The following is a 27,116-nucleotide window of genomic DNA, read 5'->3' on the forward strand; positions in this document are numbered from 1 at the left end:
CGAGGTTTCGGTAGGCCGAAGGTTCGTCAGTCCGGAAAAAAAAAAGTGTCCTGACGAAACTTCGGAATGCCGATCATTCGGAATTACGGGCCAGGTCCGTTAGAATAACGAAGAATATAAAATTACCATGTTTAGAAGTTAGAATGTGCCGTTTGTTTGAAAGCGTTCGACAATATGAATAGGAATACTAACAGGAATATTCTGCTGATATAGAAGAAAAACCTTTCAACGATGGCCATATAGTCCTTTAGTTCCGTACTATGACCCTAAGTCGGATGATCCCGAGATTGAGCCCTGTCCGGAGCTCATATCCTGGTATTATTTATCATATTTGTATGTGTGGATGTATTATCCATGACAATCTGAATTGTTGGCCCAGATATACAGAGTGGGTCCTCACGATTCTGTGGCAATAAAACAGGGCCCTCTGGAGACAAAAAAAAGCAACAACAACAACAAACAAACCACCCCTGTGCTGACACTGAGCAGGCTATCTTGGTGAATTAGATATAATTGTCATAACATCTCAACTTAAGTCATTATACATAATTATGATAATAGGAAACGAATAATATGTTGTAATTTGACAGATAAGACAGTAAGTAGAACGAGGGGGAAAGGAGACATAAAATTCATCAAAGAACAGGAACGGGTGAACATAAAAGCTTCATGCTAGCTTTTAAACCGTTTAAAGATAAAGACTTTCCTAAAGAGGTACCATTTTCAGGAAAGCTCCTGAATAACGTATTCAAGTCAAATTCAAGTTTCGTCAAATTAGTCTTAATCTGATGGGTGCTTCTCCAACAAAGTGGTCATTATCATAGCGCATATTTTGTATCGTACATTCTAATTGAAGAGGACGACAGCCAAGCATCACATCATATACCGATGAGGTTGAAGGGGCTGGAGTGTCAACTGCCTGTAATTATTGAAAGAGCTGTTTAGTTTGAATTCGTACTGTGTTTCTATTTTTTTTTTTTGCGCGCGCGCGCCCGATGTCACCACGAAATTTGGTATTTAGCGCAATCTAAACATTTACTTTAGAAGCTTCTTCTCTTTTCCTCATCTGACATTCAATTGAAACAAACAAATCGAAACCAGCGTACACATAAGACAGTACAAAAGTAACTACACTCCAATATCCAAGGAGGATGGAGCACCGTAGCTGGCGCACTATCACTATTACCCAAGAATGTGATATCCGTTTTATAGTGAGAAGACATTCAAGCAGAGCGTAAAGATGAACCATTTTGAAGGAGAAATTATTGATGAACCTGTCGTCGGCTTAATTTCTATTATTTGTTTACGAGAATCAACTGCAAAGAGAGAGAGAGGGCGAGAAGTTTTTCCTCTTGCAGTTCCATGATTGGGCGTGGCACAATGAGATAGCAAAAATAATTACTGCCAAGATCCGTTGAGAGTTACACTTGTAGGCCTACATTAATCTTGTCATGATTCATTATTTCATTATAGATTATGCTACAAACCAGTGCATTATGTTGATGTATAGCCAAATAGCTGCTTTCTGAAGTAGAGTAGCGAAATAGACACATGATTAGATTGAATTATGTTTTGGTTGTTAAATAGAGACAACTTGCTTATGATGTGTTCTGATCGTCCGTCAGATAACGACTCAAGATCAATTCACATGCACGTATCGTCTTTGACGTCCCTGGCGCGCTGCCGAAGAATGGCGATACTGTTGCTCCGTCTCTCCTCAGACGTTACCCGCGTTTCGAGTGCCACCGGAGATGAGTCACCGAAACTGTGAGGACGCTTCATGCTGAGGGGGCTACAGACGGCATTCTGCGCGGACGGTGGCGCGGAGAGATCACCCACCGGTGACAGCGCGGAGACCGCTGCTGGCAGGGACTGAGAGGGTGTTGGCATGAGTGCTGGCACGATTTTCAGCTGTGGGGGCGCTCTTAGGCTTGGCAGGACCTGATTCATTGACGGACGCAGGTCTGGGCCGATTCGTCTTGCGCGCTCTTTGTGGAAAGAAACCCCGTGTTTGAGGTACGGCTGAGGAGTGGAAACGGACGCCAGAGGGTGAGGCGCGTTTTGCAGATGATGGATGCTATGGCACTCGCCATGATCGATACTGCCGTGTGATCGTGACCTTCTCCTCCGGGAAACGCTACCTTCTTCCGTCGTTGCCATAGTCACGAGGGGTACCTTAAGGTCCCTCTTCGGAGATGTCGTGGTGTCTTCGTGTATCTGACCAGAACTCGATTTCGACTTATGCTCCACTTCTTCATTAAAACCATTTGATTTTGAGATAATCTCTGGTGGCTGCTTCTCGCTATTTTTCTCATGCTTTCGCCATTTGGCCCGACGGTTCTGGAACCACACCTGTGGTACGAAAAGAAAATGCAGCAGCACCACGACCATTATAAGTTTTCTGTATGAATATTATTTTTTGTGAAGAATGGAGACTAAGCAATAAAGTTAAGTTGAATTTCAGTTTGCCCGTCCCTGAAGCAAGTCAATATTATGACAATACAACAATTAGTATTTGACACCTTTCAATATGCAAGCAATTCAGTCTTTACCTATTTTTCACCAAGAGTTGTTAATGGTTTCAATACTTTACAAATTACCTCGTAGCATTCAATCGCCTTTCCTGTAGCAGTAGTGTCGTCATTCCTTTCAGCAAGCAGTTGTCTCAACCAGTAACACCATCGCTATTACTATTGTACAAATACTATATACTACCACCACCACCACCAACACCAATACTACCACTTCTACTTCTACTTCTACTTCTACTACTACTACCACTACTACTACTACTGCAGATACTACCGTAACTGCTATGATTGCTCGTATTCATTGCATTTGTTTCTACAAGACCGTATCCAATGAGTATAAAAAATTACTCACGCGCACACACACACACACACACACAGAAAATGTGTTACTCTAAACCTTCACCTCATTTCCATACGATCGCTAATGCTTGTAAAACTATCACTGATCTCAAAAATACTGTCTGCATTTCGTTTTGCCGATATTAATTGTGCACTATAGATTGTGTCTGGAGAATAGTATGACTGATTTATGTTTCCGTAAATTGCATCATCACGTTAAGTACAGCCGGTAAATCAAGAGTTGATGCAGTTTGCTGTACCTTCGACGGGATGACAGTATTTGCTCAATGTATTAAATTGGTCGCGAATATTATCAATCAGACAAAATGACGAGCTCGCGGGACTATGGGGGAGAGAGAAATTTCGTCGTCAGCTGTTCGTAATGCAAACCCGGCACCATGGCAACTGTGCTACGCGCTCCCGCACGGCATCGGCGTGCACAGGGAAAAGTCTAGGATCGTAGTCTATCGATGCAGACTTTTGACCAAAAATTATGCCCTACTGGTAAAGCACCGTTGTACAAATTAAAGTGCCCTACTGGCAAGCCACCGTTGTACAAATTAAAGGTCTTGCTTCGATATTCGAACTGCAGTGAAATTTCAGGCACTTCTACTCTACATGATAACTGCGACACTCTGTTTTCCAATTGTAAATATCTATTATGAATAACCCCCAAAAATGAACTTCCAGGAAATAATTATTACAGAACGGCTAGATTATTTATACAGACAATCAGGAAAACTCTGATGATTTTATGTTGCAAACTATTACTTCTATAATCATGGTGGTTTCCGATGATATAGAGAATGCCAGAAAAAAAAAGGTGGAAATAAATAAAAGAGATTATATTATCTATGGCAACATTTCTGACATGAAAGTTTATCGTTAAAGAAGAATTCAGTTAAAATCTAGTCTTAACAAAAGGTAAAATTATACGGCCAAAATTTGATCAAAATCGGACTAAAGGTAAGGAAGTTTTAAAGGTAAGGAAATTTTAAAGATTCCCTAATTTTTGTAAAATATTGTTCTCGAATTTAGCAGCTGATATGAATATAGCAAATCAATTTGCTGATGACGTCATCACCTCACATATTATTTTCATTAAGAATGTACAAAGAAAAATCCAATTTTTCTGTTATCAAAGAGTATAATAAAGCATATGTTTTTCCTGGCTGAATATCCTCAAAACAACTAATGATCAGTCAAATGTGTCAGGATTTGAGAGCGGGGCATAATTGCGTTTGAACAAAACGAAATAAACAAACAAGCAGAGAAACAAAAAGAGTCTGGAAATTGCAAGGTTCATGTGCAAATGTTAAGGCAAGTTGTAAGGCAATAACATCAACTTACTCTTTGCATATTCATATTGACTGTTCAAGAACTGTTCTGTGACTTCATAACTTCCCTAATTTTATCCGATTTTGATTAAATTTTTACTGTCGGCCTTGTAAAATTTTACCTTTTCTTTTCAGACTAATTTTAACTGGTCTGGAATTGCCATTTTAAAAGTAGTCCTACATACGACACAACAATACTGATGGTTCGTCGGTTTGCTTTGTTTTTGTTTTTTGTTCTTGACACACTACGAGCCCTCCCGGGGAGCCCTCTAAGGATTTCCCGGCAAACTACTATTGTAGAACTCATCTTTACATCATACAATTTTTTTTTCATTTTCTTTTTGCTCTTTGGTTTACGCCCTGATGAGAAAGAGCGACTTGCACTGGGTCTGCGTGCGAAGACTAGACACACGCGTCCCAAACAACCAGCTGGGTAATGCGCGATAGCGGAATGCCACACGGAGCAGGAGGGGGAAAAAGAGAAAAAGAAAACGAAAAAACGAAACTCTGCGATCCGAACGGTTTGCCCTTAATTGATTCGATTGTAAACGTTACAGTTGGTAAGAGTAGCAGGGCATACAATCAATTACACGAATTATCATCAAATTGCATAGGGGCCGTTAAGTGCTCACGATTCGATTACGGACCAATCCACGCGCTTGGGCAACGCTTAGCAGCGCAAATATTTCGTCTTTATCACTCCCTGGCTTGTCATCTTTGTACCAAGTCGTATTTTGTCGCTACTTCCTTCAAGCAGCGGGCCTTTTTCTCTGGTCATACAGTGTGCAATATGATGATCTTTGATATATATGTATAACAATTAGGGACTTCATTATAGGGACATAATTATGATACATGTATCATAGTTTTGTTCATGAAATTGCAGTCAAAATTGCTCATGAAATTGTGTACTAAGTCTTGTTATTGCAGAAGGGCATGAAAAAAAATATTTGCATTAATCTATGAAGACCGGATAGAATTTGTGCCAGTGTCATTTTACCCCTCCCCCCCCCCACATTATTCAGTTAGCTCAATATTTATCTTGTTATTTAATAAAAGGAGAAAAACTTTATCACTTTCATTAGAGTCATTGCAAAGTTAAAATGAATGAGCAACCAACTGGTATAGGGGTAGACTGGTAAGTAACTATTGAAGAAGAGTTAACGTTTACTGATTGGTTGCTGTCTTGTTTATTTTGTTTGTTTGTTTGTTTTTAAGCAACGGTTCAAATATAAAGTGTAATGTGATCGCATCATCATGTCAGCTTATTCCAACTTGTAGCTTTTCAATTAAAAGAAAAAAAAATCTTTTTTGACTTACATTGTTTTGCCTTTAAACCTATATTTTAAAGACGAATTGAGAATTTTGAGCTGTTGATACTGAGACCTAACATTAGCCACGTGTTTTGTTGCCTGTTGTTGTCTGAATGCAAAGATCGAAGATGGTCCGTCGAACAACCGAGAACGATGACTAAGTTGGGGGCTAAATTCAGTCTGGAAAATAGCATTAATATGAACGCGTGAGTGAGAAATCTACGACATGGAACAGGCTCATTCACACGGGTGAAAACAAGACGTCTGTTTCCACAGTGTTAACTCGGTTGCGCTTCTCAAACCTTACACGTACCCACGAGACATACAACTCACGAATCATACAACCCACGAGTCATAAGCCCTAGAGTCATACACCCCACGAGCTAAACACAAAGATAGGCCCACGGACACTACATCGCGGGACTTAATGTACAAAGTGTCAGTCTTAGTGGGCCTTTTTTGTCTAGTGTCGGTCTCTTGGGTCTTTTTTTTTTTGCCTACTGTCGAGCTCGTGGGCCTTCTTTGCCTGCTATCGAAATCATGGGCCTTTATTTGCCCATATAGTGTCCAGCTGGTGGGTCTGTTTTGCATAGAATCGAGCTCGTTTGTGGGCTGTATGACTCGTGGGTGTTGAGCTCTCGGGATGACCCCGTAAGCTCGACTGCGAGATTGTTTTGTTTTGTTTTGTTTCTGTTTTGTTTGTTTGTTTGTTTGTTTGTTTGTTTTGGTTTTTTTTCCATGTGTGTGTCTGTGGTCAGCTAAAATGCTCACCTGAACTCTTGCTTCCATGAGGTCGAGTCGCATAGCCAGAGCTTCCCGCATAAAGATGTCCGGGTAGTGGGTGGTGGAGAAGGCGCGCTCAAGTTCGTCCAACTGCCACGCGGTGAAATTTGTTCGTACGCGCATTCGACGAGGTTTTCGCATGGACGCGCTCGTTGGATGACCTTGAGGAGAGGACGGTATCAGCGCGTCCAATCGGTGTGACGTCACAACAGCCAAGTCTGTAGTTTCTTGTCGAAGAGAAAAAGAGAGGAGGAGAGGTATTTTACTTAATTTAAGTATTTAAGAGAGAGTATGAAATAAGATTTTTTTTTGGGGGGGGGGGGAGGGGGAGAGGTTTGTTGATTTACGTTTTGTTTTGTTTTGTTTTGTTTTACAATTTTGGAGTTACTATCTGGTGCTATATAGTGAACTGTTCCAAAAGCTGGCTGGATTTGTTCTCATCTGCCAGCGATATGTGAAAAAAAAAATCTATTTAGATCATTATCATACATAGTATTTTTTAACCGATAGAAAGATAAACACTGTTCAAGAGAGGGAGGGAGAGAGAGTGAAGTATTGTAGGAACGAAATTTAATGATCTAATTTTCTAATCTAAAGGTTCATTATTTGTCAAAGTCGCGATTTGGTAACACAGTCGTAGGGGTGGTTTTCTTGAAATCAAACTGCACTTTTCTCGTATCAACACACTATGGTAACAATGCAATACCGTGAAAGTATCCCACGTTCACCAGATAATGAGACCGTGACAGAATTATGATAATTATGATCTCAGACGATTTAAGACACTGTGTATATATCATACGTGTTCTTAGGATAGTATGTATCTCTGCAGAATATATTATATTTGTACCCATCATTCTTAAAACTTTATTTGATGCCCTAGGTTTAAGCGTTATGAAAACGATGTGCTTACCACCAAAAAACAACAACAACAACAACGAGGAGAAATGCAGCAAGTGGGTGACACTGAATGGTCATTCTCAAAAAGTATGCACTGAGAATTTATCTAGACCACAGTGTGCTGATAATGGTTACTCACTAGGAAATCACGGTACTCACGTCATTAAACTACTAGAAAATAAACTTCACTCATTGAATGATTGCACTATGAAAATAAATAATCTTGACGTATCCCTGTAAGTATTTTATAAAATACCTTTCTGTGCTTACATCACCATGCACTATGCGCACCAAATTTATTGAACGTACCCCGTAGTGCTGGTCAAAGTGTGTTATTTTAAAACACTGTTATTTTGACATTAATGCACTGTAGCAAACTCTTAAAATCAGTACTTTGGAGCCTAAATTCTACAAGCTTCTGCTTTTTAGTTGGTTCTTCATTACACGTTTTATATTCATATTTGCTTAGATAGGCCTACTGAGTATTTATTTCCCTCTCAAATTGACTATTTATGTGTTCCTTCTCTCTTAAATCAAATGGAGTGTAAAAAAGTATGAAATGTGGCATATGGAACAATATATTAAAGAAATTAAAAGAAGCACCAAATGTGTGATCATACATTTAACGTAGTATACAAACGAGCTCTCATCCCTTTGTGTCGAAACGCTTTTGACCTTTTCAACAGAGGTGAAGTTTTTAAGTCTCATATTCATACGTATGGGGGAGTAATGAGGTGGGTGGGGTCGTTAAACGTCAACTTCGCACAGCTACATAGTCATCTCAGCTTCTTGATTCATCTTGACATAATAATGATCGTCTTTTATATTATACAGAAAAAACAGCCCAAAAAAAAGAGAAAAAAAGGCCTCTCTGTTTCTCACAATTCGTAATTTGCACCAAGTCATTACGTCATAACTATAGTAACATGTTTTTAGTGTATTGTACATCAGAAAAAGTGGTATCCAGTACTTTACTCAAAATTTAGAACATCCTTTGTCTATCCTAAAATATGGTTTGTTGTTGTTGTTATTGTTGCTGTGCCCCCAATGTCCTGTACGAGAATAAAATGAACCCCAAGGATAAACTAAATTCTAGGCTTGATTCATTGGCAGATAATGATCATTGGAGTTACCTTGAACGTGGACTTTGCCCCTGAGGAGCAAATTCGGCCCCGCCTCGCCACTCCTTTTCCTGGAGGAGCCCCCATCGTGCTCCGGTAGGCTCTCTGATGCGCACTTTCCGATGCCGAGAAGTCTCTCGATGCTGAAACTTAATTTTGACGTCTCCATCCTCGGCTTCGATCACGACTTGGTGACGAAAAACAAAAATTAGTTTTTGTTCCCTAAAAATGCTGCACAATGTTTTAAAGATGACGTGTCAGAGGAGAGGAAGTATTGTCTCTTACGATTCTTGAAAATTGTTGCCATGCAGAAGGTGATATCTTCGCGCTCAAACGTCCTCAACTGACTAAAATACAAAAGTGATTTAATTGTCAACTTCCCCTTGAGAAAGAAGAAGTTAAAGGCACTGTATATAACTTAGCAGAGTGGGATAAGCGTTGTAGCTGAAAAATGAGACATCATGGACTCGCTATATCTTTGACCTCCATCCGTTTGTATGCGAGGAGAAAGTTCTGATGCTTGGTGGATCTACTGGCCTGTCTTTATAGGCGTGCATGGCGGATGATGATCACAAGTCTTGTTGCCTGGAGAACTAGGAATGTAGGCTGGCCTCGCTATGCTGAGACGAAGAGTAAGGAGTGGGGGAGGGGTGGTTTGGAGTGATGGAGGCACCATCAACTGGTGCATCTGACCACGAGTTAAGAGAACTGATGAAAAATCAGTCATCACTTGGACATTTATTTCCTTATTTCGTCAGTTCAGAAACGGGCGGTTATCAAGTATTATCAATAAACATTTCATGCTGTAGCAAAATAATAAAACAAAATAAAATAAAACAAAAATAGAGTAGGCCCTAAGGTAATAAAAAAAATGAATGAGTTGAATATATAATGTTCATTCACATGCTTCACCATACTGATGTGCAGACTGATAAATCGTACACTTGCTTTTAACACACCATTATAGATTTATCATTGTGTATTTGTTTAATGGTATCTTAAATAGTTATGATGGTTTTTGAAAGCGTGATTCGGGCGAGGGAAAGGCACTGTTCTTTCATTGAATACTGTAAACAAGTAATTGTTATTGAACGCTTTCAGCTCTTCATTTCGCTCTTAACAAGGTTCTATGAAAATCGAGACCCACGTCAATTTGTCTTATATTGAATGTGAACTATAGAGTTAGTAAAGCCTGTTAAATAAATAACTATAAATAAATATACCCAATTGCATAAAGATATCTAAGTAAATGTAATTTCACCCATGCGCAGAACACCCTGAAATAAGTAACAAATCTTCGAAATTTTGGCAGCGATTTAGAGTGGGAAGTCAGTTTGTTCAAGGTCTACAATAATAACGAGAGGAATTAATTTCTGATAAACAATCCCCCCCCCCCAAAAAAAAAGAGCACCTTGCAGAAACAAATGAAGAGAGACACTTCTAGTTTTTGTCAAAGTCGTTGGACCACTCTAGCACATGTCAATGACACTTACTGTGTGCCTCATTCTATCTCTTTTTTTTTTTTTTTTTTTGCAGTTTACTCGCCATTGAAATGTACTGTTTTTTCAACGTCATTTTTCAGCGTTTCGTTTATCATTGCTTTTGTTTCTCTTCTTGCCCAACTCCTGATCCCAACCACTCAAACTGAAATGCTAACTTCATATGTCATTTCCTGACAAAATATCTCCGGGTATAGTTCTGTGGTTGCGCCTTTCGACCACTCATCCCAACATGCCCAAGTAGAAGCATTTCGGTGATTTCATCTCGGAGGAATTTTTCGCCAAAAACCAATCAAAACAAATATGACTGTATAGTTTTGAAAGCTAAATTCGCCATCATATTTTTTCTGCTCTCCTCCTCTTTCCCTCTGTTTTTCTCTTTGTCTGTCTGTCTGTCTATCTGTCTGTCTATCTGTCCTTCTCTCTCGTATGAAATTCCTTTCCCACGGCTAATGTCGCTAATGACGTTGCGACGTTAACTTCGCCTACTGTGTGTGGCCACACGTAATCCTTTAAGTGTCATAATTTGATCTGGATAGTTGCGCTAATTGTCCATGTTCTCCCGGCAATTATTCCTCGCGCGGCAGGTGGTGAAACCCGTCACTATCTGATCTGTTTGGGCATCCGATCAGTGATGGGTGGAGCTATAAAGAGGCATGGGGACGAAGGCGCCATATTAGATTTTCCATGTTCGATAGAAACCTTTCAAGAATAGAATAAATAGATTTGATATCATACGAATGACTAATGAGAAGGTATTCTTCTCACGAATTAATTTGGGTCAATCTTTGACGGGACATTCCAAACGGGCAATTACCTGATATCATAAGAATGTCGTGTGCATACATTGCTCAGAACGCATTTTCGTTTTCTTTTTTCATTTTTTTTTTTGTTGGGGGGGGGGGGGGCATATCGGAAAAAATGTTGAATTTGATCGGTCTTTCTTTTTTTCTTTTCTTTTGTGTGTGCGTGTGTGTGTGGGGGGGGGGGATCTCAATCAAATACGAAACTATGCTGTCTATAGATTTAAAAGTAAGAGCCATTTTATCAGAAGTATCTGCAATGCCAGAGATCGTATGGATATGATATTTCATCCGTTTCTTCTTGTATGAGAAGATTAGTTCATATGCAAAACAATGCAAGACATACCATACTCTGAAAATAAATAGAACGCTGGGAAACAGTGTGCGAGCGCAAAGATGAGGGGAAGCTTTTTGTTTAGTTTTGTTCTACTAGTAGGCCCCTAAGTAGGTCGCTTTTTTAAGGAAATGCGTGTATGTGTGTATATTTGTGTGTGTGTTGTGTGTGTGTGTTTGTGTGTGTGTGTATGTGTGTGTGTGTGTGTGTGATGTGTATGAGGATGTGTGGGGGCGCGAGTGCGTACGTGCGTGGAAAAAACTTACTTTTATTAAAAAAGAAATAGCCTGTTACTTTATAAGATGTCTAGACTATAAAATCTATTCAAAAGTTTGTTTGTTATTGCTTTTTAGTTTAATTTAGACTTCATTACGGAGAAAAGAGTGTGGCATGGAGAAGTATGCTAAATACACTTTCAGGTAAGTGGTAGTTTCATACTTCAGAACAATTATGATATAGCAAAATTATTTGTAAACGTGCCTGTTTTCTATCGTAGTTATGTTACAGGCACTGCAAGATTTCGAAGATTCGCAAAGAGTTGAGGACAACATGAACCAAGTAATTTCCAAAAACGTATGTTAAATCAAAGGGGAGATGATATGTGTTGGAAATAATTAACTTTATACAGGAAGATATCTATAAATTATAACACTGCTTTGATTAAGAAGGTATTAGACCTATTGCTTACTTTCAGGGGTTGGTTTGAATAGCAGGGATATTGCCAATGTGCAGCGTATCAGTGGTTGTAGTTTGGAAAAGTATTGATGATTGGTTGATGATCAGGTCCGAAGCACTCGGAAAAGTTGCTATGTTTTGTGGTTTTCCATTGAGAAATATTTATGAATATTTCGTGATAGGTTTACAGAAAAAACGTACACTTTGCAAGTACAAGATAAGTTGGTTACTATAATTTTCAATTTGATAGAAAAGTGATCAAAGAAATCATATATATGTATATACAGTGTATATCATATATATATATATACGTATTTATATATATCATGTATATCTTATGTATTATGTATATCATATTATACATATATATATGTATATATATATATAAAGACAAGAAGTAATCATTAAGAATTCAATTGTCGAAAATGAAAACAGTGACATTTTCATGTAAATTGGTTTTTGCATATACTTGTACTTTGATAAGGTAAAGCTTGTAAGACAGGAACGTTCGATGATGTGTGTGTGTATGATATATATATATATATGTATATATATACATATATATATATATATACACACACACATATATATATATATATATATATATATATATATATATGTATATACTATGTGTGGGGGTTGTATGTGGGATGAATAGGTTAGTCTGTATCATAGTCATGTGAATACTGTGGGGGTGGATGGTGGGAGGAGTTTGACTGGTAAGACAGATTATATTTTGATTACTGATTTCATTCTTTACAAAATGGTCCTTATGTCATGAGGTATGTAAAATTTCTTTAAATGAGTAGTGATGGTACCTAAATGTTCATTTGTCTGTTTCATGCTAATTCAGAAATTAATAAATGTTTATGATTTATGCAGTGATTGTGCGTGAAAGGGAATCAAAACTGTTGAAATTTAAATCAATTTATCTTTGCAATTAATCGTTTTCCAAACAGTTGGAACCCAATGTAGTTTATCTCACCATGTTACTTTACCGTACAATTCAGAGACACAATTATGATACTCAGTGGCTATAACAGTTTTCTTCTGAGAAACTCTGAGGACACCACAGAATAAATAAAATGAGGACAAAGCTATGAGAATTAATCAATTAAGCAAAAATGTACGAAAATGAAAAAAAAACAGAAATGACGCATGCCAAATCACGGTGCGAATTAACGGGGTATGTAAGAGTCAATTTGGGAAACGCTCGATGAAATTGACAAAGACGGTTGTTCACCTAAACAGACGTTCCTTGTCTTCTAATTAACTTGCACTTATCAACTGCTTCTAGTTAGCACGCAAATAAGGTGGAATCTATTTGTCCCCATTGTTCAAAAAGAAAGTATCAAACTTGTGTAAAATCCTTTGGTTGATTCGTTATAGCTTTTTTTTTTGGAAAATTCATCACTCTTATGTCTGTTATCTACAATATCATCTGTTCCTAATGGTAGATACATTGTTTTTATTGACAAACGACTACTTTCAGGGCAATCAAGTCCTTGTTTTTAACACACACAAAAATGCATGTAAATACCATACCATCTCAACACCATAAGATAATAAAGTGAAGCATGGTACAATGCAATACAAACCAGTGCCATACCGCATGTGTTATCCAACGATGGAATGGTCTCAGAACGTTGATGGCCTGCATCCAACGTGCCTATCTGATACCATTTCGACGGACAAAAAAAAGAATATCGCAGGTGTGTCGCGAAACCGCCGCCGGGCCGCTGCACTCTCTCCAGCGGGTAATTTGTCTTGGCTGAAGGGTGTTGTCGGTCCCAGGGGGGAACCACGGGTTCACGGTCTCGCGTTGCAATGACGGCGATTCTTCAGAATAATCCGATAGTTTTCCTTTATATGACAGTTTTGGTTCTCATTTCATCTGTAAGAGATGGCTGTTTCTCATCATTCTGTCGAGGTATTTGTTCTTATTTATATATATGTATATATATATATATATATATATATATATATATATATATATATTACTTATATTCATTTTTCGTCTGTGTATAACGTAAAGCAATCTTAAAGCAAAAAGTGGTATTACCTGCCATTTAGTTTATGAGTTAATGTGATGAGTACATAGGACCTACATACAAATAATGTAAACCTGCTTGTTAGACTAATTCTAGTTTCTTTGATTGATTCAGAACGTGATGATTGTACAATTTAATGTCACTGAATAAATCACACAAAAGAGGACAATGAATACTGTATAAAACTTCTTGAGATGCTATTATAATGAAATACAACACCTTATATATACCACAAGAATTAAATCAAGTGAAATGATACACGATCATTTCGTTTGATGGTTATACTGAAGAAGGAAGCAAATTACATGAACATACCGTCTTTAAAGGGAACGCAAACCCAAAGAGCAATGTGGATTGAGTGAAAGCAGTAACATTAGTAGAACACATCAGTGATCAGTGAAGGTTTGAGGAAAATCGGGCAATTGATGCAAAAGTTATGAATTTTTAAAGTTTTGGTGTTGGAACTGCTGGGTAAGGAGACTACTAGAGGTTATGACGTATGAGTGGACCACAATACAAAGAAAATATAAAGGGAATTCAATAAAAATTCATTTTTCGTGAAAATTACTCATTCTATCAACTTGATACTGACATATGTTAGGGGTAGCACTTATTCCCCCCGCTTTCTGAAAGCGGTTAGTCAAGTACTCTTACATTTTGCTAGAAAAGTGAATTTTTGTGGAATTCCGTTTATATTTTCTTTATATTGTTGTCCACTCATACGTCATAACCTCTAGTAGTCTCCTCATCCAGCGGTTCCAACACCAACACTTAAAAAAATCATAACTTTTGCATCGATTGTCCGATTTTCCTCAAACTTTCACTGATGTGTTCTACTAATGTTAATGCTTTTACTCAATCCACATTGCTCTTTGGGTGTGCGTTCCCTTTAAGCACAAATAGATTACGTGCCCACCTCTCTACGTGTGTGTCTGTTGGTGTCTGTCTGTTTCTGTCTGTGAATAAACAACTGTTTGTGTTCTGTCCAATGCCAACAATGTGTGGGAGTGGCAGTGGACGCGTTACTGACGGAATTTTCATACATGACGTCACACAGCAGTATCGAAGCAATGTCCTCTCTTTCCCTTATCTTTCAGAGACAACATGACGTCACCTGACGTCATGCCTGAGCTATATTTGCACGGAGTTTACACGATACATGACAAAGAGACGCAAAAGAATACTTCAGAATAAATGAGGAATACGCTTATCGCCAAAACATCGTGTCGAGATTCTTTTCTTCAAGTTTCGGTACACGCCTCTCTCGTAAAATTTAGAGTGTATTATCTGAGGAAAGAAAGCAAGCCCACTCATACTGGCGATTGCGCACTTACTTTTACGACGCCAACAGCTGAACACGGTTACAATACCAAAGAAAACCCGAGCACAAATACAAATGTGGATTGAGTGAAAGCAGCAATATTAGTTGAACACATCAGTGACAGTTTGAGGAAAATAGGACAATCGATATAAAAGTTATGAATTTTTAAAGTTTCGGTGCCATCATCGCTGGAAAAAGAGACTATCACACTTCATGACGTCATTTTGGACAATAATTATAAAGAAAATATGAAAAGAATTCCCTTAAAATTTTATTTTTCATGAAAAGTACACATTCCATTGACATATTACTGACATATGTTAAGGGTAATGTTATTCCTAAAATGAGAAAGTCAAGTCTCTTATTATTCTAGAAAAGTGAAATGTTTTTTATTTCATCTATATTGTTGTCCATGACGTCATGAATTGTTGCATAGTCTCCTTGTCCAGGGATGACGGTACCGAAACTTCAATGCAAGACTTTTGAATCGATTGTCCGATTTCCCTCAAAATTCCACTGATGTTTTCCAAAAACATTGCTGCTTTCACTAAATCCACATTTATGCTGTCTGGCTTTCGGTTTCTTCAAATGTTTGTGCATCTACTCACACGTCAGCCAGACGCATCAAAAACAAAACTTTCCCACTTGCTCATACCTACAGACAAGTCAAACGCACACGTACGTCTCAAACATCCAAACGTAGCTAATTTGTGTATTCTCACAGTTAAAACTTGCTGGTAAAAATGCAGATCAGAGATATCCGAGATCTGACACGATGAGTACGGTCTTGATCCAGATTGCGGAACAGCTTTATTTGCAATATCTATGGCTATTTCAAGTTGCTCCCACGCTTTACTTTACACTTTATGCTTCCTTAAAACATCGTCTGCACCTGTAGTCTAAGTTCAAGGCATTGTCATTATCTACATTTTGCAGTGAATTGGCAAGGATGAAAGAAAAAAGAAGAAAGAAACACGTCCCAAACAGCTGACAGTTGTGAATATTCATGAGATAGAAGGGAATATGAAAACTTACGTTCGCTTTGCAGTAAAGTTTCACGACAAGTAGAATAATCAATTAGGTAAGGAAAGAACACATACTCCAAGAGGCATTCTGGAAATCTTGGCGAATCATAGTTTCCCTTTCCCTCTTTGCTGGGAAAATGTTTACTAGATAGTCACAGAATGCTAATTCCACATTTTTGCTTTATTCTTATCTCATTATTCAGCGTTAAAACATCTTGAAGCTGTGGAACAATCATTCAACGATCTCCAATGACGATGGGAAATACTAGTATTGGAACGACGAAAACTTTAACACACTTTTATTACAGCAATGAGGTACGTAAATGATAACGTTGTCTACTGAAAACAAAATTATACAGAAACTTTTTATATGTCACTCTCTAACTCCTCTTACTCACTACATCATATGTTCACATGCATGCTCTTCTTCAAGTATTATTAATCTATTTGACGAACAAATGAACAAACAAAGCGGAATAAAGTAAATGAGGACGGTCACAAATAAAGACTTTTACAAAAATAATATGATATTCGAGTCACTATGGTAGATATTTCCCTGTGCTGCTTTCCATAAAACAAACTCACCACAACACTGTTCAATTCAGTCGACATTCCTTTGTACATTATTTTCATTAAATCAACACATGGCTACGCTAAAGCAATAAACTTTGCAAATATGATAAAATAAAAACCTCATGCACTACGGCGGCATATAAATTTTTCACATACGTGATGTACATAGATGATGCAATGCTACACTCAAAAGAAAAATATTATGAATACAGTTTGAAGGCTAGAGCGAAGGAGTAATTTACACCTCTAAGATATCATTAACTTTCATCATTATTGAATACTCCAACCAACAATGAATCTAGCGATATACTGCGGCTTGCATTACACTGTATTGCTATAATCATATTCATTAACCTACAAGATAGCCATAAACTCCCGACGTTGTGTTACTGTTGAAATTCAGTGAACATTATAACGATGTTTTCAAAGACAAAGGCATTTATCACGAAAAAAAAACCACTTCAAATAAATTATGTTCATCATTAAAACTGCGCGTATACTATTTTTTTTTGTATTTTTAACTTTTCTCTTTTTGTACAGATAAGAACGGTGCATGCATATTCACACGGATTACAAAACGTGTTGAAACGAGACAGCTGACTAAAGATCAATTATCAACTATTTTTGCCTACTTTCGTTCCAAGACAATTATATTCATTTACCAAAGAGATATACAGGTATGTTCTTTTTTTTTCATCAAAGAATGAACATTATTCTTCAAGTATACGAGCATAGAAACCAGAGGAAAGATGCGGAATACGATACCCAAAAACATATCCCAGGAAGATCAAACTAGATAATATGGAAATCAATTTAATATTTATGAAATTGTCCAGAAAAATATCAGCCGGTGCATGAAGAGCTACCAAGGGCACAGATAAGGGAAGTAGAATAATTATAAGATAATTCCCGTCTTGAAATAGTCCTTCGTATTTTGCAGATAGAGGAATACAGAGGGCTATATAAAATTTAGAACATGTCAGAGATTGATGTAAGGGCACACTTCAAACAGAGAGTGATTACCATACATTATTGATAATTGATTGGTTGTCTCAGTTTTGCTCCACTCTCTCCGTTGGCTGTTTTTCTTTTTACTTCACTTTCTTTATCTCTTCGTGTTACCATGTAATAATCTTTATTTTCAATTTCAAGTGTGTGAAGTTGTCTACTTTATGTTATTATCAGGCTTTCCATCAGAGAAGCGCCTACATCTTTATGTATTTTTTACTCCCAAATTCTTTCATTCTTTCTCTATCTCGAATTTCTTTCTTTATCCTGTTCTTTTAATTCTTTCATAATCTATTATGGATGACAATGTCATGATACAAACCCCGCTACCCTATAACTAGAGAACAGACTGGATATTACACCTTACACTTTGTTAACTTTGTATCATGTACTCTTGTCTAATGAGGAGAAATTTCTCTTGCGTAGCATAAATGCTTCCCCCCCCCCCCCCGCTCTAAAATTGGCCTGTGAATTAACTAGAATTTAAACATGGCTGAACAACCGTTTGGACACTGTAAGGACATGAGTGAAAAGATAAATGTGCAAGATGCATTTTTAGAGAATGGATGAAATATGGAAAATGAGACAGATCAAAAGGTGACAAGCATTTAGTGAGAAATCGTTAACGTAACTATTGCTAAGTACATGTATTCCCACAATCTAATGTGATTTTTTTTTCTAACAATTTGAACAAAATCCAGTTGACATTATTTTGGCGATATGAGTGCCATCAAGTCTTGTGTTACTTTTAAACGTTCTAATTTGCTTAATTTTGCCCTATTTTCCCCGACATATTTCGTCTCAAATACAGATACCTATAGTTAACCTTTAAGGTAAGTCCGATTATGTTAGCCATAGATATTTCATGGAATGTAACAAACGGTTTTCAAAATTAATGTATCTTATCTTATTGTTATGCTGCAACACAGAACATCTGAAATGAGATGAAAGCTTATTCTTAGAAACGCTACGATGATCTATACTGTGTCTCCCTCGCAAAACCATCGTAGTCAGTGTGATTTAGGCTGACGTGACACTTTTCTTTTATGGTTGACAGGCGCCATCTGTTGTCCCCTGTGTTTGTATGTGTGTGTGGAACCTTGTGGTGTGGTACTGGACCCTAAAAACAAAAACGGGAATATATAGATAAGTATAGGTTAATCGAAAGATATATTATGACTGAATAATATGAATGACATATTATATACTAACCATAAATAATGATTGACAAATATAAATTCGTGTAGAAAGATAAATAGATTAAGAAAATTCAATCTAACAACTTATGATCGATGATAAGCAACGATAATAAAAATACACCATTTGATAATCATCATTCACCTCATTTGTACCATTATTATTTTTTATACATACAGCCGAAAAATCATGAATAACATTTTTTTAAACTCTTTTATGGCAGAAAAAAAAGGAAGTTTCATCTGTCTTTTGTACACCCTAAATGAAAAATTTGTTGTCAAATACTAGTATTTTCTTTGAACTGTTTGGCAAAAAATGGCTAAACTTCACAAATTCATAACTTACCCTATTTTTATCCAATCTTGATTAAATTTTCACTGTTGTGCCTATAAATATTACTCTTTCTTTACGGCCTATCTTCAACTGGTCTGGAATTCCCCTTTCAATAAAGGAAAAGTCATGGCGATTTTCATAAGTTTTCATCGTGTAGTACATAAATCGACAGCTCCATGAATAGATTTGTAGAATTCATTGTGGTCCTTGAGCAGAAAAACAAATAGTCTGAAAAGCCCAAAGTAAATTACACTGAACAAGAATAATGCCATAGCAGCTTTAACATAAGAACACATGACTGGGAGCTCACCATAAGAATGCATAAGTAGAAGGCTCACATATTTCAGGAATGTAGCAATGTAATTCTATTAAAATATGTACCGTTTGCTTTTACCAACACGGTCACCTGTATATAAAATTTATGCATGCTTTCTTCTTTTGTTCTACTTCCTTGAGCCCCCACTCATGCATTCTTGAGGTGAGGCTGTTATGTCATCATCCTTGTTCATTGTGATATTGTTATAAATTTTGAAACCGTTTTCATTCCTTATCCCAATCATTATAAATTCTGAAACTCTGTACCTAGTATAACCAATTTATAGTTGTTAAAATGTAAACGTCTGAAAATCATCCGGAGTTCTCCTTTTAACTGGCCTGGCATTAGTAGCACAATGTCCCATCAATTATTATACCTTCATGCGTTCTGGACGCTCGTTGTTGCTTAGCGCCATCTTATGGTTGGTAGAAGACATGTCCCACGGCGCTGTACTTGCATCGAGCTTGGTACTTCCTTCCCGGCCCCACGCAGTAAGTGTGTCGGTTGCACTTGCAGCGGAATGTCTGCTTGAACTTCAGCTTGCACACGCCCTCAACCTTACATGGCTGTAGAGTTTCATAAAGCAAAAAGAGCAGACGCAACGGGTTTCATAAAACAAATAGTACGTAAACTTACTACATTCCCGATTCTGATTGTGTATGTTTAACCGCTCGACCCTCGCAAATATTTTTTTTTCTTTGAAATCTTCGACTGTCTCCTATTTCCTCCTGCGAGATGCACGTATAATCCCGTTTCATCACTTTTGTAAGGTATCCTTTTCCTGTTAAGGGAAAAAGGAGAATTCCCGACAGATCTCCGGAGAGAATTCTGCCGATTTTGATATTCAAATCATCGATGTTCAGGTTCTATATTCGCAGCAGGAAGATGTGACTAATAATGCCAAAGATATGTATCATATGGACTCAAAGGAAGGGAGAGAATTAATTAGGAGAGCAATTAAGCGACAGGGGAGAAAAATACTATAAAGTCAAGTACTGGGGATAGGCCTACATGAGAGTAACACCTTCTCCGCAAGGCAGAATAATATTAAAGAAACCACAGGCACATCAAGATGAGACAACGAGAGAAGAAACACGGAATGGGGTATAGTGCAACAAGAAGGTACAGTAATGAATCGCCACGAGACCATCAAAGAAATGACGACCTCAAGAGGCGGGACAGAATGAGAAGGAATGCAGAATGTGAATAATGAGACAAAAGTACACGGCACGGGGACAGACACGAACTTACGAGGAACGACAACATCCGGGAAACGTGCACTCAACAGGCGGGAAAAAACAAACACGATAGTAACAGAAATCGCAGGGCGAGACGAAGTGACAAAAAGAAAGACTCATGCAACCGCACAAAACGTGAGAAAAATACGTGTTAGACAACTGGACAACGTAAGAAAGAACAATCATGGACGAATAATAGACCGGACGAAGTACCTGCCCAAGATTTGTCTGCGCTCGAAGCCATTTCGATAGTGGCCCTCGTTTGTATGGTATAATCATGAAGGGGTTTCCCTCGGGACAACTACTTTAATACCGCAGGTGTTATTGTCCGTCAAAGGCAGAGACAGCCAAATTGGGTATAGTAATGTTCAACATAATGACACCTGGCCAGTAATAAAACTGTCATCTGTTTATATTCGAATATATTAACATGTTTCTTTCTTTATCATACAAGCCCTTTGAAATATTTCATCACTGATTGCATTTTGGAAGGGAAAATAATGATTACACTGCAAAGTGCATTCTCATGACCCAATGAGTGAAGTGTAATGTAGCGATTGGTTGCACGTCACGCAATGTTTATTCATGAGACATCCATCTGTAGTATGTGCAGCATGACACATTCACACATAGGACCTGTACTTGCATTTCATACGCAACGTACACACACACACACACACACACACATACATGCACACACATATACGCGTACATCTGCATACTGAGTAATATGATCGCTACACAGGTATGAACATGGGTTGAAAGAGCAACAAAACAAAAAATCAAAAATAGCTGACTAGAAATGACAGATTTTTCGTACGTTTCACGTCCCTTATTCTACAAAAAAAGAAGGAGATAATTTTCAAACAAAGATTTTGCAGCTTGCGGTTACTATCTTCTTATCTGCCGTTTGAAAAATCATGTTCAGAATTTAATGAGATGCATACAATATGCACCAAAAAGACGTGGTATGCGTGGCGTGCCTTTACTTTGCTGTCGTACACGCACCAAGAGGCAAGGGCGACCGTCATGCTTGGGAGGGCTAAGCGAACCCCCAAACGCGGCGATTAAAGGCAATAATCTACCCAAATTCTCATCAAAATATTCCACCGATCTTTGCCTCATTTCTGTAAATAGCAATAGAAGTTCTGTAACAAACTGAGTATAAGGTGTGAGTATAATTGCTACAGTTTTGTTTGACAATAACAAAATTTCTATACAATTCTTATCTGGTTTGGAATGACTAGAAAACAGTTAAACTGTGACAAATTAAAAGCTAATTTGATGTCATCATTGCATTTGATTACTATAACATCACAGGTGAAGCTTACACTTGTTTCGTATATCAAAACTATGTGTTTAAAAGTGTCTTTTATGATGGTATGATTTATAACAAAAGATGTCTCAATAACAAGCATATATTTAGTAATTACATCACCTTATTGCACATATCTTTGAGCAGTTTATCTCATTAGTCCAACACCCTTTATTTTCTTTTAATCGGTGAAAATAATAAAATCAGCAGAGTATGGATGAGATGAGGTGTTACACAATTACAACGTATACATCATCACGTCAAAAATTACGGTTTTTATTTTTCAAATTTGAATCGTTATTGCATGTCCTGCCTCTGCTATTACATAATCAGTGCTACTTCTAATAATAGTGATATTATCACTTTAATGTTTTTCCTATAATCGCTGTTTTGCTCATTGTATTATTATCATTATTATTGTTATCATTATTATTATTGTTGTTGTTATTATCATAACCTTTATTTTTATTATCATTAGTGATATTATAACTATTATCATAACTATCCCAATCGTTATCATCATCAGCATCAACCTGTTTTGCCATACGATAGGAGCCTATGTGTGAACGGCGATGCCACAACAAGAAGCTCTTAGGTATAGTGCATATTATCTCTTTGCATGCGAACCCTAACGAGCAGTTGTCACTTTGAATTATTATTTCCATAAAGCTAGGTACACCTGTATTCATGGCCTGGTAGCACCTGAGGGACACGAACAGAGTGTGTTCGTAAGGTGGAATTGACGGTGTCGCGCTGGTTATGTGGAAAGAACTTCACTGAAGTGTGTAGTGCTTTAAAGGGCAATTGCGGACCAGTCAAAAGTGAGTCTGGAAAGGAGAAGTTCTAAAAAGTTTATAAGCACAATAGTCCAATTGTGAAAATTTGATGAAACCAGGGTAAAAATCAAGAAAGTTATAAAATTGTTAAGTTTCGGCAATTTTTGCCAAACAATTCTCGAACAGCTTATTAATGAGTGAGCTGATGATGTCATCATTTCACAATATATTGGTTGAATAACTTAAAATTAATGAACAGTCAGAGCTTTGAACCCCCCCCCCAAAAAAAAAAATAAAAATAAAAATAAAATAAAATCTGAAAATGTTGAGATTTTTGCACAAACTATAAATGGCACGTTGAGAGCGATGACATCTTCAACTCGCTCATTTGCATATACATACTAGATGTTCAAAAATTGTTCTGAAAATTAACGAAAGTTCATAATTTCATAACTTCCTAATTTCTTTCCAATTTCGGTCAAATTTTCACGAATGCATTTTTGTAAGACTATAGTCTGGAGTTGCCTTTCAAAGCGCGATGGCCCTCCTATTATGCACAAATTGGCTTCAGTGAAGGGATTGAAAAATCAGCCATACAGAACAATAGAAATTTTGTTTGTTTACTGTTCAGAGGGAGACTTATGAGGTCATTACATCACAATATGGCCTGATCCAATTTGAATATTTAGTTCTGACTTGAAGATCTATATCCGTTTGTAGAATTAACAAGATTTTACTAAGCTTTCGCTTAACTATGCAATTTATCAGATTATCCTTTCTATGTTCATTTGAAGTTCAATTGAAGGTAGAGATGAGTTTCACAGTAAAGCAGTCCTGTAAATATTTTAATATTTTTATTATCAGCTAGCGTTCGTTCATCTTCAAACCTCTGAAGTAAAGTTAGTGACAATAGCTCAGACTTCTTGGTTTAATGTGACGAAAACAGTCAGTGGAGCTAGGTATACGAAAAGTCTCTCAAAAATTTAGAAGATAACAAGGCGGAGACAAAGTGGTTATTTACAGTGTATTGAAATCCGTGTCATCGGAATTGCTCTGGCAAAACTAAAAGGAATTGAAGACTAGACAGAGATGACAGAATGTGAATCATATTCTTGAGATGTCACAAAAGAAGGAGTGTTTACCAGGAATGATGTGTAAGCTGTGATGGACCTGTCTAGCGAGCTGATCCCCACGAAGTTCTTGTTCCATCGCGCGCCTCTCCTGGCCCGTTCGTAGTATTCGAGGAGCCGGTCCTGCGCGCTGAGCCCATCGTCCTCGTCCTCACCTCCCTCCTGGTCGATTCCTTCTTGGCCGGCCACCATCGGGGAAGGCTCGAACATGTCCTCTAGCTCCTCCTCGGTCATGAGATTGGTCAGGTCGCCGTCGTTCTGGAAGTCTTCCTCGTCGTCGGCGAACGGGTAGCCAGACGCCAGGGCGAGAAGGGCGAGGCTGAGGCACAAGAGAAGGGCGGAGTTGGGCGCCATTTCGTCTGTTCGTATCCTGCCTAGTAGTAGCGAGTTGGAATGCTAGCTGAGTGGTACTCCCGTTGACTTTGACGAGTCTCCCGGATGACAAGCACTTTCGTGGTCTTGGATCAACCTAGATATTTCCCTGAGATCGGGATGATTTGTGCCAGAAGAGAAAAAAAATAAGGAAATACATGTTATTTAAAAAGAAAAGAGCGGAAGAAATGGAAAATAATCTTTTAAGGATAATGAGAATGCGATTCATGGAAGCACGTACGAACTATCACACACCTCCACCACCTGAAAGCAGTAACCCTATGATTTTCAAACTCTTCCCATAATCGCAAAAAGTATAATTAAACAATATGATAGCAATCCCTCATATTTGGGGTAGCCGATTCTATGTTTATAAATCCATCTCTCCGATTCCCCGGAGGGTCCTGTGCCAGTACCATTATTCCAAGATTGCCAGGTACCCATTTCATAGACCTGGGTGTGGGGTACCGTATCAGGGAAATTACCCCCCGAGGACAATTAACCCCGGCTAAATAGTGGTTTGTGGTAAGGTTAGAATAAAGATTAGGGTAAAGGTTCATTTATTTATTTATTTATTTATTTATTTATTTATTTATTTATTTATTTATTCATTTATTCAGTTTTCTTTACCCAGGGTAGCCCCATCAGTGGTTTAAACATTGTTATCCTAGGGAGCCCTGCAACAGAATGACAAAATATAACAGTTCAACAAACACAAAATAACAAATCAAGGACATTCCTTTTTACATCATAACATCAACACAATATCAATACTCTATATAAATGAAGAAATGCAAAGTTAATCCTTGACGCTAATAATACACAAACTCATATTATATGAGAAAAAAAATAATACCTTAACATTAAACAGGAATATCAAAAATACCTGAATTCTACCCCAAGTGAGATATGTATGCTCTTACGAACGCTTAGGTTTAGGGTTAGAGCAGGGAGGTGGAAGAGAGAGTTAGAGTTTGGGTTATAAGGGTTTAGGGTTAGAGTTTGGGTTAGGGTTCGGATAAGGTTCGGGATTAAGATTAAGGTCAGGGTTAGGGGAAGGGTCTGGTGTAATTGTCCAGGGGGTAATCGCCCTAGAACCTTGGGGCATATTGCGGGCTAGAAATCTTGCCTGGATATCTTGGATAAACGAACCTTGTTAAATTTTCGGATTAACAAACCTTCGGAATAACCAGCTATAAGGACCGGGCAAGATTCGAAGACATAATAGAAACGATTTTTGTTCAGAAGTATTGATCCTTATCGACTGTGTACAACAGTGTTACGACGTGATACCATATAATGTAATAATACTATTATAAGACATAACAGATGACTCCATAGAAGAAAAGCACTTCTGAATGGTCCATCACAATGTTTCCTTTTAAAGAATATCTATTTCGATTTATTCATACAGCTGTATGTGTTTGTTTCTTATTCGGCAAATAAACATAGCGGCTGTCATGAATGCGTTCTTGTACTTCTGCAAATTCTTTGACAGCCAAAGACCGGTCATCACTTGATGATTTAAAAAGTACTTTTAATCCCGTTCGTAAGTGACTATCTGATAGTAAATCGTCGCTCATTGACGCAACAGATGGGTTTTCTTACAGTATTTACGGTATCTTCCGTCATCTAAAGTTCAATTAAAGCTTTTTTCCCCCATTTTATTAGCCTATCCCCGCTCTACGCGAATTCGAGATTGGGGTTGCTAACTTGATGTTAACCTATTCTATACTCATCTCTTACAATACCTTATGCTCCATCAAGATCTAAAAATGTTACATGAACTTAATTATAGGTAAGCTTGCATCATAGGAAGCTCAAAATGACGATTTAAGCGATCAGATTGCCCCAACCATTCAGATCTTCAAGTATCACAGAGCATGTAGTTCTACGTAAATCACAAAATGGGAGTTCTTGTTCGTTTTCGCAGGGATAAAACGTTTAAAAATCTTCCAGAAGTCTTGCTTTATCCTTTCAAATTAGCTACCCACTCCAATGGGCTTAGCGACCACTTTGAGATCAGCGAATGCAAATTGCTTTTGACCAACGCAAAGCTCCTAATGACAAACGACATCCTTGTCGCTTAAACCATTAATATTTTAGAGAGAGCTTTGATGGGTCCCTTGCACTGTTAATGTGCGTGATATGATCACATGTATCCCCATTGATCGATAACCATGATTATTCAATAAATTGACCCAGAAAGTATACATCATTCTTTATTATTCTTTCTTATCATTACCAGTTCTCGTAAGCTTTCGCATGACATTTGCTCTAGAGGACAGTCGGTGAGTACGTCATTCATTCGTTCAGCGAACGACAATAAAAGGTCTGTTTTATATTCCTCCTTTCCATGAAGGTTCTGTCAAAAGGAACAAGTAGGTTACGACAACGATCGCTAAAACAAAGTTTCAAAAAAAGGGCTACGGTCTTTTTAGAGTTCCAAGCCGTCGATTCATGGACGTAACAACATTACATGCTTGAATCTATATATTGCTTAAAGAATATTTCTGGAATGATTTGTTGACAAAATTGAAGTGTCGGAGAAGTCCGGAAAGTAAACATTGTAACCATTAAACGATTGGTGGAGATAAAGAAAACTAAATGAAGACAGAGACATAGATGGAGAAATTTAGGGTGCACGTCACGAGACCGACACACACGAGTCATGCATCCCACGAGTCATACAGCCCAAGAGTCATACTACCCACGAGACATACAGCCCACGAATTATTACAAAGTTTACGACTCGTATAGCCCACGAGCTAGGCACTAAGTGAACAAGGCACGAGAGCTCGACATCAAGTAAAACAGGTCCATGAG

The 27,116-nt window shown here is 37.8% G+C and overlaps 1 protein-coding gene across 2 annotated transcripts in view; it reads right to left on the bottom strand.

Moving 5' to 3' along the window:
• Window positions 1-15,799: 15,799 nt before the first annotated feature.
• Window positions 15,800-27,116, bottom strand: part of LOC139708940 (uncharacterized) — a 59,304-nt gene continuing 47,987 nt past the window's right edge. For both annotated transcript variants that reach the window (XM_071620907.1, XM_071620908.1), the window contains exons 2-4: window positions 23,931-24,399; window positions 19,836-20,025; window positions 15,800-18,733 (exon numbers count right to left, since the gene is read on the bottom strand). In XM_071620907.1, the coding sequence (XP_071477008.1) occupies window positions 19,876-20,025; window positions 23,931-24,272 (492 nt within the window). In that variant the 5' untranslated portion in view covers window positions 24,273-24,399 and the 3' untranslated portion in view covers window positions 15,800-18,733; window positions 19,836-19,875. The remainder of the gene's footprint in view (window positions 18,734-19,835; window positions 20,026-23,930; window positions 24,400-27,116) is intronic.

The sequence above is a fragment of the Diadema antillarum genome, unplaced genomic scaffold (assembly GCF_040938485.1).
Source record: "Diadema antillarum isolate AM-2024a unplaced genomic scaffold, OU_Dant_1.0 seq00001390_RagTag, whole genome shotgun sequence".
Classification (NCBI taxonomy): Eukaryota; Metazoa; Echinodermata; class Echinoidea; order Diadematoida; family Diadematidae; genus Diadema; species Diadema antillarum.